This window comes from Guyanagaster necrorhizus (assembly GCF_019112545.1).
Source record: "Guyanagaster necrorhizus MCA 3950 unplaced genomic scaffold BT62scaffold_5, whole genome shotgun sequence".
Classification (NCBI taxonomy): Eukaryota; Fungi; Basidiomycota; class Agaricomycetes; order Agaricales; family Physalacriaceae; genus Guyanagaster; species Guyanagaster necrorhizus.
Genome location: NW_025064884.1, coordinates 890,446 through 906,342, shown reverse-complemented (window position 1 = coordinate 906,342; position 15,897 = coordinate 890,446). Strand labels below are relative to the sequence as shown.

Here is a 15,897-nt window from a genome sequence, read left to right as displayed (position 1 = left end):
CAGTGAGTTCTAAGACAGTTTCATCAAGGAAAAGGACGAGGATGACATCAACAACGATGGCCACGGTGTCCAGCCTAATGAGCCGGATTGAACTCGAGACTGAAGAGGGATGGTGATATCTATGAGACAAGAGGATTCACTGAAAACTAGGCCGGTATTTGTAGCCCGACTTTCAGGATACGTTTCTCTTAGTGATGCTCCGATTAGCTGGGATAAAGATATGATCAGGAAACCAGAAAAAAAATCTGCTGACATATTCTTAAATCATGTAAAGAAGAGCAAGATATTACACCAGTTCTTCACCCGTGTAAGACGTGCAAGTACAAAACAAGTCCCCATGAAGAAGAGTGGTGCTGTTGCCACTGGAGGAAGTCGAGTCGGCAGACCCGTCTCCGGTAGTGGAGTTGCCACTGGCAGCTCCGTCACTAGTTGTGTTGCCTTGCCCAGCAGAACTAGGATCGTAGATGACACCTCCATTTCCAGTTAAAGTGGCAGCCGGCGGAATTTCGTAGCTTGCGCTCATATTGACACCAATGGTGCCCCATCTATAAGTCGGGAAGGTTCAGCCAACACAATAAACCGCCGTAAAGAACACTGACAGTAGCAAACCATCCGAGATGTCATCGCCAAGTAAAATGTACTCGAGAACAGGATGGCCCGGTATCATACCGAACATCTGATCAATAGAATTGGTTGTAATCTCGATGGTGTTGGTGTTGTATGGAGAGGTAGCCTCGACGATGAGGATCAAGTCCTGGTCAACGAAAATTTGGCCTGATATCGAATGGAGCATTAGCACATGACGAATACCGTGTTTAGCCCAGATTACTTACCAATGAGGTGCTCTCGGGGTGCCGTGAAAGTGCCGTTGTCAAATAAGGTTCCGCTGCTGTGGATGACCGTGTTGAAATGGGTCGCACGTCCAGAATAGTGACCTGGCGCATAAGTCAGTCAGACCCAGGACAAGGACTCATATCCGAACCAACCTGGAAAGATGGTCTCGAAGGATGCATGTCCCTCTTCGTTCGTTCGTTGGATGCCACGGAGGAATGTTTTATCCTATTATAATAAATGTCAACTGGAGGGACACATATCGATCACAGCAGTACTGACCAAGTTGGAAAGATCGCTGGAATCGCCATTGCCGGACTCGAGAACTCCTGCGTACACACCAGTCGAATTGCAATGCCAGAAGTCGACGTACATGTTGGGGAGAGCCGAGCAGTTCGATACATCAATTACCTCCAGATCAACGTAGGTATAAATACCCTGCTGATCCTCTGAGACGGTCGAACGGACGTACTCCCCCGCAACGTAGAGCATCCCTCGTTCAATCTCAGGGGTGACAACAGAGAGTCCGCCGAAGGAAGCAGACTCAATTGTGAGATCCGCCTCCCTCGACAAATGAGCGAGCTCGCGATTGTACGGAGCCCCTTGCGATGGATTCGGCATCATGGTTTGCAAGAGAAAACGAAGTCAACTTACGAGTAGCAAGTCCACGCTTCCTTCGAAGTTCGTCTGCCAAAGCCGCACGACGCGTAGATGACTTCTCCGCTTTATTACGACGAGACAGGACGTCCTGGCATGCTCCAAGCGAGCGAGTTGCAGATCGCTGAGGCTCGGTACGACGAGAAACCTCGGCGACGCTCATAGGAGCAGATCCCGAGTGCCCAACGACAGTGGTCGCAGCGAGTAAAACAGAAGACACGATGGAAGAGAGATACACCATCTTCTACTGGGACCTAATGTAGAAATTATCGGATAAAGGATCATCGTCAACTTATATCTCTATACTCCGCAGTCCTGGTGCACGGGAAAACGGAACTTTGTCCACAAATGCACATCCGACATAAGGTCGGCCGTGAAGCGGGTATACGCTAGGTCGCGGACTGGTTACCAGTTGTGGCTTGGATCGAATTGGTCGGGGAGTCTCCAGAAATTTTGCAAGGGCCAGAGGATATCAAGTTCTCCAAAACGCCCTTGGTTCATCTTCAGATATACGAGCTGGATGATAACCATAAGCATGCTGGGGTAGACGCCGTCTCTACGTGGGTTGCCGACCTTTCCTCCCTCTGAGCTGCGCAAGTCCCATAGAAAATCTGAAAGAACATAATTTGGAGTTTTGGGGCCGAATTAGCCGTTAGGTAACAGCAGAGTCGAAAAGACATGGCAAGCCTCGAATGTATTCGAGTGCGCAACATATCTGACTTACGCAATATTTTTGGCTTGGCGCTGGACGCCGTCTGATTTGCGCAGTCCGATATTCCATTGAACATTGAATATCCTTTTGCTAAAGGATTCCTCGAAACCAGAATTGGCGCAACAGAGAATCCACAATGTGAAAATAGCAGCATCCAGGTCATATCGTCCTAAAAAAACAAGCACACCAAAACTTCGAACGGCAATTCATCCTGAGGGTAGTAGAAAGACCGAGGATTCGCTTACATGTAGAAAAACAAAGTTGATTTCTTGGCATTTATCTACCATCGTGTCCGTCGCAGTATCAGTGGTCTGACGGGTGTCCGATTAAAAGACGTCAAAAAAAGGCGTTGCGATTAAGTCATCCATCACAGATCAGCTCGTGCCACATCTTCCAAAAGGACTGACCAGGTCCATGGGATGCTTGTCCTAGGCCGTAGGATAAGTATCACTCCGGAGCAAAGCGGCAATATGAGCCGTCAATACGCGGAAGTAGCTATTAATTGTTCGAATGCAAGGCAAAGATACCGCGAGCACGCAAGTCAAGACCAGAAATCCAAAGTTGGGAACTTTTTTAACAGAGCGCCGAATCGATCGAAATTTCATGGTGAGAGTCGCACTTAGCCAACGAGAGCGCAGGTGTTACTTGGGAAATAATCGCCGAGTAGTTTCGGTATCAGCTTGAAGAGATCCGGTCCTTGTGGTCAACGCTCATTAACCAAATGTCAATGGTTCGAACGAGATGTTGCTCATTTGAAATTGTTATTTCCCACACCATTTTCAACTTGTTTGCGACCGCCTCACTAGGTTAACTGTGTGCAGCATCCTTGTGTAGGCCCCCTCACTGTCAGACGAAAATGTATCAGGATTCAGTCCCTCATTTCTGTACTTACGCTAGGTTTCACATTAGCCTGTATCAGTGTTCTTTTCTAGTTCTTTTCAGAAACACGTCAAGACCAAAGGTATGTCATATCGAAATATAATTCCCAGAACTTAAAAGTATTTCGGTAATGTTACAATTTTGCTTTGTTACCTCCAAATTTCACTACATCTTCGAATCCTGACGACGGTAAGTCAAGAGTATTTATACGTCCCTATTCCGATCCTCAGCCCATTCTCCGAACAGTAAGCTGATACTTTCACCGTTGTGCGTCCGGCGGATGCTTTCTGCAATCGTGGGTGCTATATCTATGACGGTGAGTTTGGGGCATTGGGCAAGATTCTCCGTCTGCGGAACAGTGTTCGTCACCTGAGAGCAGATTATGAGTAAAGAAAGGCGTAGATAATGAAAAATGCCTACTACTAGTTGCTCTATCGGCAAATCATTAATAGCACCAAGATTAGTTCCAGACAGAAGACCTAAGATGAAGTTTTTAGCCCAAGAGAAAAGACGGAAAAGATAGCAAACGTGCCGTGTGATATGAGAGCATGGACTGATTTTGCCCCCTTCTCATGCAATATCTCAGCAGCCAATGTCAGGGTGTGACCGGTGTCGATCATATCATCAACCAAAATCGCCACCTGCGCAGGAAGAATACATAAAGATGATTAATCGATTTCTGAGAGGAAGGGTTTTACCAACACACCTTGTCTTTGACGTCTCCGACAAGGATTTCCATTCGTTCCGGCGCATTCTCATTTTTTCCATCGCGTTTTCTGTGGATCAAAGCAAATTCTACGCCGAGCTTATCCGCTATAGCCGTAGTCCTGTTGCGAGAATTCAACCGCCAGCGTACCACTGCGCAGGAACTAAACCTCACCGCTTTGCACCCCCGGCATCCGGACTAACGATAATCCCATTTTGCCATCCCTCAATCTCCCGTTTAATATACGTCAGCATCAGTGGTTCCGACCACAAATTATCCACGGGGATATCGAAAAAGCCTTGGATTTGACTGGCATGGAGGTCCATCGTGATTACATGGTCGCATCCGGCCACAACGAGCATATTCGCTACCAGTTTTGCGGTAATTGGAGCACGAGACTTATCCTTTTTGTCCATTCGTGCATAAGGAAAACAGGGCATAACGGCCGTGATCCGCTTGGCTGAAGCTGTCTTGCAGGCCGAGATGAGGATAAGCAGCTCCATCAGATTGTCATTAACATCATTACATCCGGATTGAATGATAAAGACGTCCTCGTCGCGCACTGATTCGGATATTTTGATGTTGATCTCGCCATTGGAGAAGTTTTTAACGGTGCACGGAACGAGGGGTAGGTTGAGCCTGTGTCACAAGGATGAATCACACGTGCCGAGTAGTGGGGATAGCTTCACTGTCGAAGCAGTAGCTCACCGCTCGGCTACAGCTTGGGCGAGCTCCCGGTGGCTATTTCCTGTACATAGTGTCAGCTTCGCGAAGCAATCCGTGACCATATTGAAGATGCACACCGGTCAGAATTCTGATGGCATTATTGTGGTACATAATGAATAGAAAGAGATAGATTATTGCATGAAAATGAAGAAAGGGGAGCTGCTGCAGGCCTGAATGTTTACCGACCCTGAGGGCCGTCGAGTTTGGAAAAAAGAGGAAAATGGGCACAGCCACATACCAACGCCATCTAAAAATAGCGGGATTTTCGACTCAAAAAACTTTGATGCTAATATTTACAGTACTAGTGATATCTACGTGAAATCAAGATAAATAACCAACAGGTCACAGATACATTAAAGACGGAGGTATATGGCATGAGACTGATATAAAATGAATCACCCAATTCTTTACTATCGTAGCTGAGAACGCACAACCCGTGGATTCGAACAAAGAGCAATATGACAATTCCATATGGGCCTGTCCTTTGCGATCTGATGTAAAAATAGGGTCCCGAAGGAAAGGAATGGATGCGAGGTCATAGAAAAATTCGACAGGCTCCTTAATGTCATCCGGGAAGTATGAAAGAATGCCATTCTGGTCCGCCTGCCCATTCGTTTCTATGGTTAGCAATCCGATAATGACGGTGTCGATTACTCAACTTACCACTCCCCACACCTCTGCCATGGGAAAGTGTGGGAGAGCTGTCGCAGGTAGAAGGGCTATCCTATTCAAGGGTACGGGACAAAGACACGAGCCTCGAGGTCAAAGAAGATATCCGAGGCATACACCGTCCGTTACAGCACCCGCATAGGCACTCTCGTGAAAAAACAAGGACTCTTAAGCCACGCGAGCGACCATTGATTCCCATACTAATATAATTGAAGACAGATACGTCCCGAGGGTATCCAAGAATAATATCGGGACTCGGTTATGAAGAAGCCATTGATCACGTTCTGAGGAGTTGCGACCTTTCTGAGCCGAGGCGAGTATCCTGCAGCCTATCGGAGCAATCGTTTTTGACGATGTACTGGATACATTGTAGAAAGCATGTGTTCTACTGATTGAACACAGCACGCACCATAAACATGCCTCTGGGGGCTCTGTGTCCTCGAAGGTAGGCTTCAGATATGGTTGATATTTCCGAGTATGGGACATGCGAATAGGATACAGGTCCAGATAAAGATAAAGATCGTTCAGAGAACCCAGAACAAACGTGCGTTTGCCAAGCCAGGAGGATCGCGAATTAGATGCATGAGCAAGTACACGAATCCTGTACGAATCACTCAAAGCGGAAAGAGGCTAAAGTCGAGAGGACCGTCGACATATTTAGACGATGAATGAGTTGAGGACGATTTGAGGTTCTTCAGTCCGAGCGTCCGTTTCGCAAAACTGTGTCTGGAAGAAACTGAGTGTGAAGTTCATCGTACGATGAGCAATGCTCAGCTTTGAAACAGTTCCGTATGATTCAAGGGGGTTGGTATATGATATTACTTACTTCAAAGTGCAGATCGACGATACATAAACATGCTTGCTATGGCGTCGTGCTCTTCCACTTCATCCGTCACATATATCCGTGGATTTGTGGCCTCAGGACACACGACTCGTCATTTTTTGCCGTTCAGAAGCAGGCTACCGTAAACGATTCTTGAGAGTACAATCACACGGTATCTCCGAACTCGTTGGAAGCCATGATATCGCTCTGTAGAATGTCAATGCAAACCGCTGAAGAGAAGTTTAACATAGGCCTTTTACGGGCATCCTTCAAGTTCGAGAACTAATCGGGATATGCTTTCCTCAACGTGTCGGAGACTCGAACCTGTCCACAACGTTTCCTTTCGGGCGCGCCAAGAAGACGATATATATCACGTACTAGGAGATGAAGCGTCTAGCGCGTGCAGGATGAACGGTGGTTGCGTAGTGTCATGAAGCTTCCACCATCGCGTACTTTCCTTTTAAAGTCTTGAGTCAGTCATTTCGTTTTAGAATTTCTTAGGAAGCTCCTCACCTTCGGACATCAGGAATTATATACCACGTTACCGATGAAGCTTCCCCCCAAAACTGATGATGGAGATGGAAGAGGAGCATATCCCACCAAAGCACATAAGCTGCCACCATGGATAGATTTGTTTCTTGCTCATGAGATTCGTAAGCTGTCCGGATGCATCACTGACGGCAAGGTCGTCGTGGATGACCTAGACACGCAACGTGAAAACGGAGAAAAGTATGATCTAGGGAAAGTACCAACCTTCCAGTACGACTCGTAAGCGTCGCGGATTTGCCGCGGAGCTTGCCTAGGTCCAACCCGCTGCCCTACTTGATGAACTTGATCGAGCTCGTACCGGTGGATGAGTCATCGAAACTGATTAGCATTACGTCCGGGAGGTACATGCATGACACCTCTAGGTCGAATACTCGTCCGGTGGCCTGGATCTGACTCTGGGGCTACCAAGGCGCGTCTTATTGTTCAAAATACGGTATTCGTGAGGAAGCGTTCGAAGGCAAGACAATAGACCAAACCAAATTCAAAAAGCACAATAACGAGACGTATAAAAGGCTAAAATGAATGGTTTCAGCTGTCTGTAGCCTCAGATGACAATGGTCTTTCTGGGAGCTCAGATACAGGCGTCGCCGCCCCAGATAGGAAACCTTCTGATTGGTTATAGAGGGTCAAGAGGGCAGAAAGAACAGCGCTACCTGCACCAGTCAGGCAGGGATTCTTTGGAGCTGCATCACGTTCTGCGTCGGGATCATTACGTTCGGCGTTTCGTTCTCTACTTTTGCTCTTCTGCTGGGACTTTAGATTGAGGAACAAATTACGACCACGGCCCCGAGGGCGTGTATGGGCGCGAACGATGTTGGTTGCCTCGCGATAGTCATTGTCTACAGGTCCAGGAAGGCCTGAGCTCTCATCCTTGTCGATGAAAGTCCCGGGAACCTCGTGGTAGTTGGACTTTGCAGTTGTCGGTGACGTATCAAATGGCGTCGTGGTGGTTGACAAATTTGTTGTATGGGCGCCCTCATGCTGATAAGGCATCAACCCGGTGTCCACGGGGGGAAGGTACTGGGGTCGGGGTGGGAAATAATGGATTCGAGGCAAGGGCGAAGGTCGATCTTCGACGGGTGACTTGGAGCGGTGTTGTTCGAGAGCGTGGGTAAGATGCTCAAAGGCGTCGGGCTATTTGCCAATGTTATTAGTGAGAGAAGAGAAGGTGCTCGACGCGGCTCACGTTCACGGCATGCTCATCGAGAGCATGGGTCTCTCGGTGGTCGACCCATTGCACCTTTCTAGGAGTCTTCTGGCCTGAGGGACCTGCCGAGCCACGACTATAGTCCTTCACGCCCTTGTCCTTGTTGGCCATGACACTCGTTCAGCAGAATCGAGTTTGCGACATTGGGCAAGGAGAGTATTAACGAATTTAGAGAGGTTTTCGAGACAAGGAGAAAAGAGAGGGGAGCTATTGGATGATCAAGGTTTATATTCTTTGTCTCGCTGTGCTCCCCTCGGTGATTAGTTTCTCGCAGGTGTCATCATGGCACAGACCTTCGTATCTGACCTCTGGTCTTCTGTCATCATCACTTCTGCTCTCAGGTTACGACCGTTTTGGCCCTCTATGACCTCTTATGTATTTAGTTACCTTGGATATACCCTTGCAATGTGATACGGATTATCATTTATTAACCAGCTCCGCCAGACAAATATATTATCGTTATCGGAGGGGCGCTCGCAGTATCTCCGTATGTTCCCAGTCCACCACGAACATGCCTCGTCAAACTTGACTGCCGTCACCTTCTTGGGATATTTTTTTGGACTATTATCATCAGAACTGTATGAGAGGTATCATTCCTCAGACAGTTGCCATCCCGCGTATGGAGTCAGTCGCCTGGTCATCGTGTGTAACTTTATGCTAATGACATACTTAGACCTGTTTTCTATATATCAAACTGAGGACAAATATAAAGTTACATACATGTACATTCACAAAAATGCAAATGACTGGCTCAACACAACCATACGACAGTCAGCGTTCATAATCCGAATCTGCATCAGAACTTTCGCTTTCAGGCTCCTCGTCCGCTTCATCCTGTTCCTCGTTCGTCGACTCTCGCATACGACTAGAGCTCTTCCTCTGCCTTAAAGATCAACGAAGAGAAGTAGGGTTACTGTCTTCTTCGGTTTGTTCAGGCGCTCTGCGTAGTGATCCTGACGCCTTCTGAGTCGTAGCCTCAGATTTCGGCTTCCATAGTGGTAGCTTCTCTTGCATATCGTTTACAAAAGCATGATCATACCAAACGTATTCCATTCGCAGGATTTGATATGCTATAATGTGAGATTTAGTCATCGTACCTCGCTGTAGACGAATGCCCTTTACCTCGTCACCTCTACAAAAGGCATCAACGATCTCCTCAGCTGTGACCGCCGAGGGTTCGCGAGCCTTGATATCTTCCACTTTCACCTTCCCTTTCTCCCCCATCATTGTCTCCTTATGCATTGGCCTCTTTCTCGCCTTCCTTGTTATAGCCTCCATTTCCCTATTTAGGCTGTCATCATCAATCTGTAAACCATACTTCCTCAGCGTGATTCTCGCCCGCATAGCGACATACACATCCGCTTTCTTGCTACTCAGCAACAACTTTCCCCATTGCGTCTTCACCTCTTCCGACTGCCCAGTGAATTGCTCTGCTTCAATGCACCCCGAAACGACACTCTCATATTTCCCCACTATTTCGAGTCTCTATCCACTGAAGGTTCAGACTTGACGGCCACTGGCGAGGAGGCTATTCCAATCTAAGCTGAATGAGCATAATCATAGATTGGGACAAAGAAACCTACAGATTGGCTAGGAAGATGGGTATCGACCACCATGTCGTCGTCATCATCGTCAATTAAATTGATAACTTCCGGTGCCGTTGACTGAGATCTCAAAGATGGTGAAGGAGTCGGCATCTGGAGATTTAACACACAAGAACCAGAGAACGAGGGAGTGCCTGAGACAACAAAGCAAGAAATCAAAGACTGAATACCGCACCGCCCCTTCGGCGACTTTGAATGGGATGCATGACGAACAGTGCCAGGCCTAGTCCGAGCTGAAGGCGAGGCTTTGTTGAAATCTGTGTATGTTGAGGTATATAAAAAGTCAACCAAGGAAGTTGGTGCCCTCGTCGCAGTCACGAAGGATCAGTCGTTTCTCTTCAAGAATTGACCAGCCTCCGATGCAGAAAAAGGGGCCAAAGAGAAAGGTGCCAAAGGGTGAAAAGCCATCTTGTCGAATAGCAGAGCAATGTATGTCACATTATGCGCCATTTAAAATCATTGCTAAGACAGACCCGGAATAGCGACGGTACCATTAGCCCAAGGAGGCAGCAAATACATCAGGGCTATGTATATCTTAACGTCACAATGAGCTTTGCTCTGAGAAGGCTTGAATTCGGACAAACATACCCTTTAACTCTTCTTCCAACATCTTGCGCACAATGGCCTCATGCTTTCCTTCCCAGAATTGAGGGATTTGTGACAGATCCATGCCCAGATAGCCACACTGGAGTGTCTTCTTCTGGCTAGGTGGTGGATTCTACAGCGGTCGACATACTGTTTGACCCTAGTCAAACAAGCACAAAAGGGGCAGAGACATCTGCAACTAACTTTGCAAGGGCCTCCATTCTGAGAATTTCGATGATAAAATCACAAGCGGCTGTGCAAAAAATGAATCATTGATGGTGTATGAGAACTCAGTGGATAGAAAATTGTACCTTGGATGCTCTCCATTACTGAAGCGCTGACAATGCAAAAGTTTCAGCTGCCACCAGTGTGACGTTTTAATTGTGGATGCATTGAAAAAGGTCAGTGCCATGACCAAGTGTGGTAAGTGTTGAGTTGAAAAGTTACCGTCGGGTGAGGTGCTCGTCAACGTCCTCCCTTCTGAGCAAGTTGATTTTGAGGATTTTTGAACTTCAGTTTCAGGCCTCAAAGCTCAAGTCTCAAAGTCCATTGCATGCTAGTTACATCAAATTTTACAACAGTGGTATCAATCTTTATGCTGCATCGTCCAAGTCATATACCCACAATCACCTTAAACGCTTCATAGCACTTGAACATTTCACGCCTGTTGTCCAGAGGCTTCATCCCTTCAGTACGCTGGCGAGCAGGTCGAGGAACAGGCGGATAACAATAGGTCACACAGGTTTCCTCTGGAGGATAGGTCCCATGGCGAATATGAATGGACAGAGTTCGAGTGACGGGAATTTTAAAGAACATGGGCGACGTCCCCACCATGACAATGCTGGGCATGACCTAAGAAGAACGATCTCCAGAAAAGGGTCGACAAACTCACGAAATAACTCACCTTTTCCACCATAGGAGGGAGTCCAATCGCTTCCCTTTGTGCATTATTCTCATTGAAAGCCCCGACTGCTTCTGCCACAAGCTGAGCTCGCGCATTGATGGGATCCCTGTGCTCCAACCTCTTGTCCTCCTGGACAAGGAGGAGGATATCGTTCTGAGATCGATCGAAAATACAGACATCGGTCTTTGCATCCTTGTCTTCGCCGCAAATCAGGAGCGGCAGGTCCACCCGCATGCATGCCACTCGTTCTCGACAGACATAACCCAGAGTCTTGAAAAGCTCGACGACAAAATCATCCACGGCAATTTTACCTTTGTGGGGGATCATGGCGAGATCAAGGTAAGTGATTAACTCTGCGTAGTGATCTTGTCACATAGCATCAGCATCGGCATTGATTAGCAGCTCTTGATCAACTGAGGGTCGTGGCAACTCCTGTGGCATGCAAAGTCGTTAGTCTTTCCGAGGGCTTTAGCTTTACCCTCGCCTACCTGTAAGCCAAAGAACGAAAGGGCGTCCACCTGCTTGAGGGTGATGTGATATGAGTCCAGGTCATTGAGAGTCCAGTCGTTGCCAGACTTGGCGGTACGGATGAGATTAGCCATGCTGAGGCAGGCGTCACCAGCCCCTCCTGTATATTCTTATTACCATCTTTAAGCGGAGCTCGAAATTCAGCCCACTTCGGTGCACCCTCCAGCCTCGTCAGGCTGGCACAATGATCAATCGCTCGTGTCTCATATCTAGTATGACTACTTGGCTACTCCTCTCTAGCCCCCGCCCTCGGTATCTGGCTGAACTACGTGGGAAAGGAGATATTCGAGAATAGGAACAGAACAAATGGATTGAGGACGACTCAGGATGTGTTCTAACTATGGCCCCTTCCCAGGCAAGGCAAGCTCACGATTCCTTCCCGTCAGGCCCTGTAGTATATGCAATATCTACCAATGAAGTACATAATAAAATATAAAGATACAGTTATACAGAGGGCAAACGTGACTCGTCTGATGGTATTTTCAACTATCGATGTCCATGGAGTCAGGACTGTTATTGTCGGTTGATTCTGAACTTTGGCTTCACTCTTCGAATGTCCCATTCTTGCTCTTCCGTCCTTGCTTTTCCCTTTGCTTGCGTCTGGCATCAAGCAGTTAAAATTTGCTTGTTCATGATGTTTGAGCTATTTTTTGAAGAAAAATTGCGCACACTAGAAACGCTACCTGCAGATAAAGGTCGACGGGATCCTCGTAACCTTATTAAACAACCAGGACTCACAAGTGAACGTTACGTTAACGCAATTTTACAAGGGAGACGGTCGCTCCAACCGCGTTTATTGCTAGATTGTTCAAGGAAACACTAGGCTACCGGGATAGGTGAGAGTCCCAGGCGAATTGAATGCGTCCCGACTGTCAACCCAATCGCGACCGAAATCAGCTGTAGCGCAGTCTTAAAACTGGATATATAAGAGCTGGAGGACCCGGTGCATTGTTCTGACACGAAGGTCAAGAGACCACCATTCGAAAGCCAGACGGGACTTGGAAAAGAATACCGGCTATCTAGAGGTGGATGAATAATAACGTTCGATGAAAGGATAGACCATGAACCATGATCACGAAGGCGTTCCCTGAGAAGAAGCACCCGTACAAGTTGGCCATGAATCCGACCGCAAATGCACTGGTAAGAGAGCCCGTCAGTACATGTTCGCCTCATGTTTTCAGAAAAGATATACTCACCCAACCGCTGCACTTATATCGTTTTGATTGACGAACTTGGTTGATGTGAAATGGTTGGTCACCCAACCCACGGATGCAATCGCAACACCGAGAAACTGCACCAGTGCCAAGATTAGCGGCGCAGAGTCATCAGGAAAGACATGCATACCATTTCCCTCTGATTCCAGGGCATATAATTTCTCAAGCACAGCCCCTAAGCAAACATCGGCACGATGAGGAAGTCCCAATATCCGCTCGGCGTACGCTGCCACCACCCGCCTTCGGGATCATGGGTCAACGCGCACGTGTAGTCCGTGACACCGACGACGGAATGGCTCGTAATCTTCTCATATGCCTCTGCTCCTACCGACTGCCCGAACCCGAGGAACAAGGAGTAGATCACCGCGTAAAACATCCGCACCGCTCCAGAAACGAGGTTGCGCGGCATGAGCTCTAGCGAGCCGCATGAAACAATGAAACCCTAGAAACCATCTTTGTAAGGGGGAGATAAGGATGTCAGAAATTAATACTCACAGGTAGGATGAGCACTACGGAGCCGGACGCGATCACCGAATAGCAGAGCTTTCCTGAGGCTGCCATACCCGCAGCGATGAAACTGAAAAGCATAGATACCGCGATTCTGTCCCAGTCATTAATAATGTGATAAGGGAGATAAGGGTTGTAAGACTAACTCAAAAACGTTCGAGTACAGCTCATTTCTGATCGTCCTGCTCACAACTTGCACTCACAAATCATCCTCACGTTCATGGATAGCTTCAAAGAAAGCCTCGAGTTTTAATGGACGACAATTTTGTAAAGAGAATTGAGCTGAAGGAGGAAATGAATACGAAATCGGGCTTTGCGCTTCTCCTTGTCGCGGTCTCCAGTTGAAAAATAATCGTCCTCCCCCTCGGTAGCTGTGGCCGTCAGAGGGGTCTGAGCGGGTGTACGTCCCAAGCTCCTCACTGGACTCGTGTACGGGAAATCCCTAAGGATCACGGACCACCTATTTCTGAGAGATGAGGTGGAAGGCTTCTTTTCATGAGTCTTGTCATGATGTTGCAGTTCCGTAAGTGTAGTGAGCGTTTCGTTCGAAGGACTGTTGGGGAAAGAAGGTGCAAAAGAGGGGACATGCTCGAAACTGTCTGATTTTGGCCTTATGGGAATCATCTCGATACTGCACCGCTGTGCGTCTTTGTCCTTGTCATGGTGGTGCTTCACAGTCGGAAACCTGCTCTCCAGAGAATATCTGAAAATGTTACGTCAGAGCTAAGGATGACTCGAGGGAAGTGGAACAGACCTAGAAAGATGATAACCAGGACGCTTGACATCCGGTTGGATCTGGCTTGACGCAGGAGCTGCGGGGCCAGTGATGTTTCCAGTACTGGCAATCAATGAAGCCCCCCGCCAGTACGTTGCTTCGGCTTTCCAAAAGGATAACCGTGGGAAATATGAATGTCCCTAATTTATCCCGGACCTGACTGGATAATGGAGTACTCTTGAGGATATTATTTAACCTCTGCATTGTAACCGCTGAGCAGACACCTCAATCTACATCATCTGAATCCGCAATAATTATCTTCTTGTTACGACTCGAGACTGGCTAAGGACCCCCCTGGCGTCAGAGCCAAGAATTCAGTCTAATCAGTATCTTCAGCATCATCATTGAGCTCAGTTCTTAGCCATGGAATCCATCCTACTGGCTTTGCATTGACTGGGACCCAGAATGATCAGATCCTGACTAAACATTTCCCTCAACCTTTCGACCCGACCCTCATCAGCTTCCGGTCATCTTCGCGAAGACGATGTTGAGAGATCCTCGTCATAAAGTCGTCCCGGTCGCAAAATTCCGTAGTCGTGGTCCATGGATCCAGCTGATCCCATCTCACGACCTCACCATGCAACGGCACAGCATCAACATCGAAATGCAGTCGAAAGATCACACTGCGTGCCATAACAAGCTTCCTAGCATCCATCAGTTTGTGAACCGAGATGGTATGCAGAGATGGCAGCAAGTCATCGTCGCGTAAGAGCAAATCCATGACCATGTCGGCGTAATCATCGAGAATATCAACCCTCTCCGTCCCTGCGAAATCCTTGAAGAGTGCACAAAGAGAATCTGTCGACAGTCGACAACCCTTCAGCATCAAATAATGAACACTGGTCTCATATGCTGTCTCGCGCATATGAAGGAACTCCCGAAGATGAGAGTCCCATACCCCATGAAGTTCTAGGCTCTCCAAGTTCGGGGCGTGAATAGACTGTAACAGGGCACTCAATGCTTCGTTGTTACACAACCTCAACGCTCGGAGGTTAGGAATGTCTAAATCTCCCGATTTGGTCCAACCATCAACAAAGTTCCCATAGATCGATAGGTTCGCCAACGACGGCAATCCCATTATAAGCCGTCGGAAGGCCCCGTATTCGATAGAATATTCTCCGAACTGCTCTAGATGCAGTGCGCTGATAGCCTGTGGCGGTGGAAGAAGATGAGGAATCGAGGAATGCTGTAAACGTACACTCGAGAGTTTCGTTGAACCCTCTATGAGGATGTTCCCGCCAAGGTCCTGCTGCACAAAGCAGTTGCAAGATGAAACGTCGGAGTAACGGATGATAGAGAAATGTTCGAGATTGGGGAAATGGGATGTGCGGAAATGTCGAACGAGAGTGTGCTGTCCCCCGTCGGAATCACAATCGACATGGACGGAGAGCACCCGCCAGCGGGAGGAAGAGTAGGTTATGGGCACAAGGAGCAGGGCCCATTTAGCTTCGACGTTAGGAAGGGCCAGCCGTAAGTCGACTGTGAGTGGGTACGCCCTAATTAGATGTATGTTAATCAACGCAAGCTGGTTGTAAACATTTGGGACTATAGCGTCGATGTGCCGCCATAACTTTGGAGACGATATAGCGATCTTTCGCCAACGGCGATTGACGTGGCATATTCTTCTCACCACGGAGGGATAGCTTTGGCCATAAGAGTCGCTAGCGACTTCAAAGATGCTGAAGAGCAATGCGTCGGATAGATCGTTCACGACACACGGCCCTGGATCTACGAGGGTAGAAGTATCGCTGCCGATAATTGAAATAGCATCAAATGCACGGCGTTGGTTACGGCAGCTAAGTCGCCGGAACGCAGACCAAATAGAACTAATCCGTGAGGACGACTGGGGTGCATCATCCTTCATCGGAAGTCACTTGAGTAGACGTGTTAGCTTTGAGTATGAAGGACGTTCGCGATACAGTTCACCGAATGATTCCCAGGCCTATCTGGTCGTCGTGGTTGATAATGCTGTGATGTCCCTCAGAATCAGAGTCCTTTATAATTAAGCGCCCATCATATTC

At 47.9% G+C, this 15,897-nt stretch overlaps 9 protein-coding genes across 9 annotated transcripts; all 9 read right to left on the bottom strand.

Annotated features, from left to right (window-relative positions):
- Positions 1-251: 251 nt before the first annotated feature.
- Positions 252-2,118, bottom strand: BT62DRAFT_928534 (aromatic compound dioxygenase). Its single transcript, XM_043185532.1, has 7 exons — positions 2,062-2,118; positions 1,486-2,004; positions 1,114-1,433; positions 987-1,059; positions 834-935; positions 600-774; positions 252-545 (listed from the first exon to the last, which is right to left on the bottom strand). Exons 2-7 carry the CDS (start codon positions 1,727-1,729, stop codon positions 287-289), a joined length of 1,173 nt encoding a protein of 390 aa, XP_043043302.1. The 5' UTR covers positions 1,730-2,004; positions 2,062-2,118; the 3' UTR covers positions 252-286.
- Positions 1,812-2,517, bottom strand: BT62DRAFT_607508 (uncharacterized protein). Its single transcript, XM_043181582.1, has 4 exons — positions 2,446-2,517; positions 2,213-2,392; positions 2,062-2,099; positions 1,812-2,004 (listed from the first exon to the last, which is right to left on the bottom strand). The coding sequence occupies exons 2-4, from the start codon at positions 2,361-2,363 to the stop codon at positions 1,894-1,896; spliced, it is 300 nt and encodes a 99-aa protein (XP_043043301.1). The 5' UTR covers positions 2,364-2,392; positions 2,446-2,517; the 3' UTR covers positions 1,812-1,893.
- A 648-nt stretch (positions 2,518-3,165) lies between these two features.
- On the bottom strand, positions 3,166-4,727 carry BT62DRAFT_928532 (phosphoribosyl pyrophosphokinase). The gene is made up of 7 exons (XM_043185531.1): positions 4,589-4,727; positions 4,494-4,533; positions 3,960-4,424; positions 3,786-3,906; positions 3,612-3,720; positions 3,500-3,558; positions 3,166-3,448 (listed from the first exon to the last, which is right to left on the bottom strand). The coding sequence occupies exons 1-7, from the start codon at positions 4,620-4,622 to the stop codon at positions 3,284-3,286; spliced, it is 993 nt and encodes a 330-aa protein (XP_043043300.1). The 5' UTR covers positions 4,623-4,727; the 3' UTR covers positions 3,166-3,283.
- A 1,817-nt stretch (positions 4,728-6,544) lies between these two features.
- On the bottom strand, positions 6,545-6,950 carry BT62DRAFT_885867 (uncharacterized protein; the record flags this gene model as incomplete). Its single annotated transcript, XM_043182853.1, has 3 exons — positions 6,545-6,703; positions 6,757-6,802; positions 6,826-6,950. Coding segments are annotated over 3 exons (330 nt in total), but the record flags the coding sequence as incomplete, so codon positions are not given.
- A 130-nt stretch (positions 6,951-7,080) lies between these two features.
- Positions 7,081-7,870, bottom strand: BT62DRAFT_917398 (uncharacterized protein; the record flags this gene model as incomplete). Its single annotated transcript, XM_043184037.1, has 2 exons — positions 7,081-7,686; positions 7,739-7,870. 2 exons carry the CDS (start codon positions 7,868-7,870, stop codon positions 7,081-7,083), a joined length of 738 nt encoding a protein of 245 aa, XP_043043298.1.
- A 2,811-nt stretch (positions 7,871-10,681) lies between these two features.
- Positions 10,682-11,475, bottom strand: BT62DRAFT_928528 (uncharacterized protein). The gene is made up of 2 exons (XM_043185530.1): positions 11,341-11,475; positions 10,682-11,284 (listed from the first exon to the last, which is right to left on the bottom strand). Exon 2 carries the CDS (start codon positions 11,177-11,179, stop codon positions 10,754-10,756), a length of 426 nt encoding a protein of 141 aa, XP_043043296.1. The 5' UTR covers positions 11,180-11,284; positions 11,341-11,475; the 3' UTR covers positions 10,682-10,753.
- BT62DRAFT_1002106 (uncharacterized protein) lies at positions 11,222-11,454 on the bottom strand (the record flags this gene model as incomplete). The annotated part of the gene is made up of 2 exons (XM_043176813.1): positions 11,222-11,284; positions 11,341-11,454. 2 exons carry the CDS (start codon positions 11,452-11,454, stop codon positions 11,222-11,224), a joined length of 177 nt encoding a protein of 58 aa, XP_043043297.1.
- Positions 11,476-12,199: 724 nt separating the features above from the next.
- Positions 12,200-13,182, bottom strand: BT62DRAFT_1002105 (uncharacterized protein; the record flags this gene model as incomplete). The annotated part of the gene is made up of 6 exons (XM_043176812.1): positions 12,200-12,277; positions 12,339-12,395; positions 12,448-12,517; positions 12,577-12,769; positions 12,820-13,036; positions 13,090-13,182. The coding sequence occupies 6 exons, from the start codon at positions 13,180-13,182 to the stop codon at positions 12,200-12,202; spliced, it is 708 nt and encodes a 235-aa protein (XP_043043295.1).
- A 648-nt stretch (positions 13,183-13,830) lies between these two features.
- Positions 13,831-15,875, bottom strand: BT62DRAFT_607174 (uncharacterized protein). Its single transcript, XM_043181581.1, has one exon. The coding sequence runs from the start codon at positions 15,738-15,740 to the stop codon at positions 14,310-14,312; it is 1,431 nt and encodes a 476-aa protein (XP_043043294.1). The 5' UTR covers positions 15,741-15,875; the 3' UTR covers positions 13,831-14,309.
- Positions 15,876-15,897: the final 22 nt, after the last annotated feature.

Bases quoted from the DNA above. Each gene is read 5' to 3' on its own strand.
- BT62DRAFT_928534 (XM_043185532.1), bottom strand. From the start codon at position 1,729: ATGGTGTATCTCTCTTCCATCGTGTCTTCTGTTTTACTCGCTGCGACC. The intron at 1,434-1,485 runs GTAAGTTGACTT...ATCCATCGCAAG, and splicing joins GAAGCGTGGACTTGCTACTC to GGGCTCCGTACAATCGCGAG. The intron at 1,060-1,113 runs GTCAGTACTGCT...TTATTATAATAG, and splicing joins CCAGCGATCTTTCCAACTTG to GATAAAACATTCCTCCGTGG.
- BT62DRAFT_607508 (XM_043181582.1), bottom strand. From the start codon at position 2,363: ATGACCTGGATGCTGCTATTTTCACATTGTGGATTCTCTGTTGCGCCA. The intron at 2,100-2,212 runs GTAAGTCAGATA...ATGTTCTTTCAG, and splicing joins CGCCAAGCCAAAAATATTGC to ATTTTCTATGGGACTTGCGC. The intron at 2,005-2,061 runs GTCGGCAACCCA...GTTATCATCCAG, and splicing joins GCAGCTCAGAGGGAGGAAAG to CTCGTATATCTGAAGATGAA.
- BT62DRAFT_607174 (XM_043181581.1), bottom strand. From the start codon at position 15,740: ATGAAGGATGATGCACCCCAGTCGTCCTCACGGATTAGTTCTATTTGG.
- BT62DRAFT_928532 (XM_043185531.1), bottom strand. From the start codon at position 4,622: ATGTACCACAATAATGCCATCAGAATTCTGACCG. The intron at 4,534-4,588 runs GTGTGCATCTTC...CACTATGTACAG, and splicing joins TGCCATCAGAATTCTGACCG to GAAATAGCCACCGGGAGCTC. The intron at 3,559-3,611 runs GCACGTTTGCTA...ACTTCATCTTAG, and splicing joins CCATGCTCTCATATCACACG to GTCTTCTGTCTGGAACTAAT.
- BT62DRAFT_928528 (XM_043185530.1), bottom strand. From the start codon at position 11,179: ATGATCCCCCACAAAGGTAAAATTGCCGTGGATGATTTTGTCGTCGAG.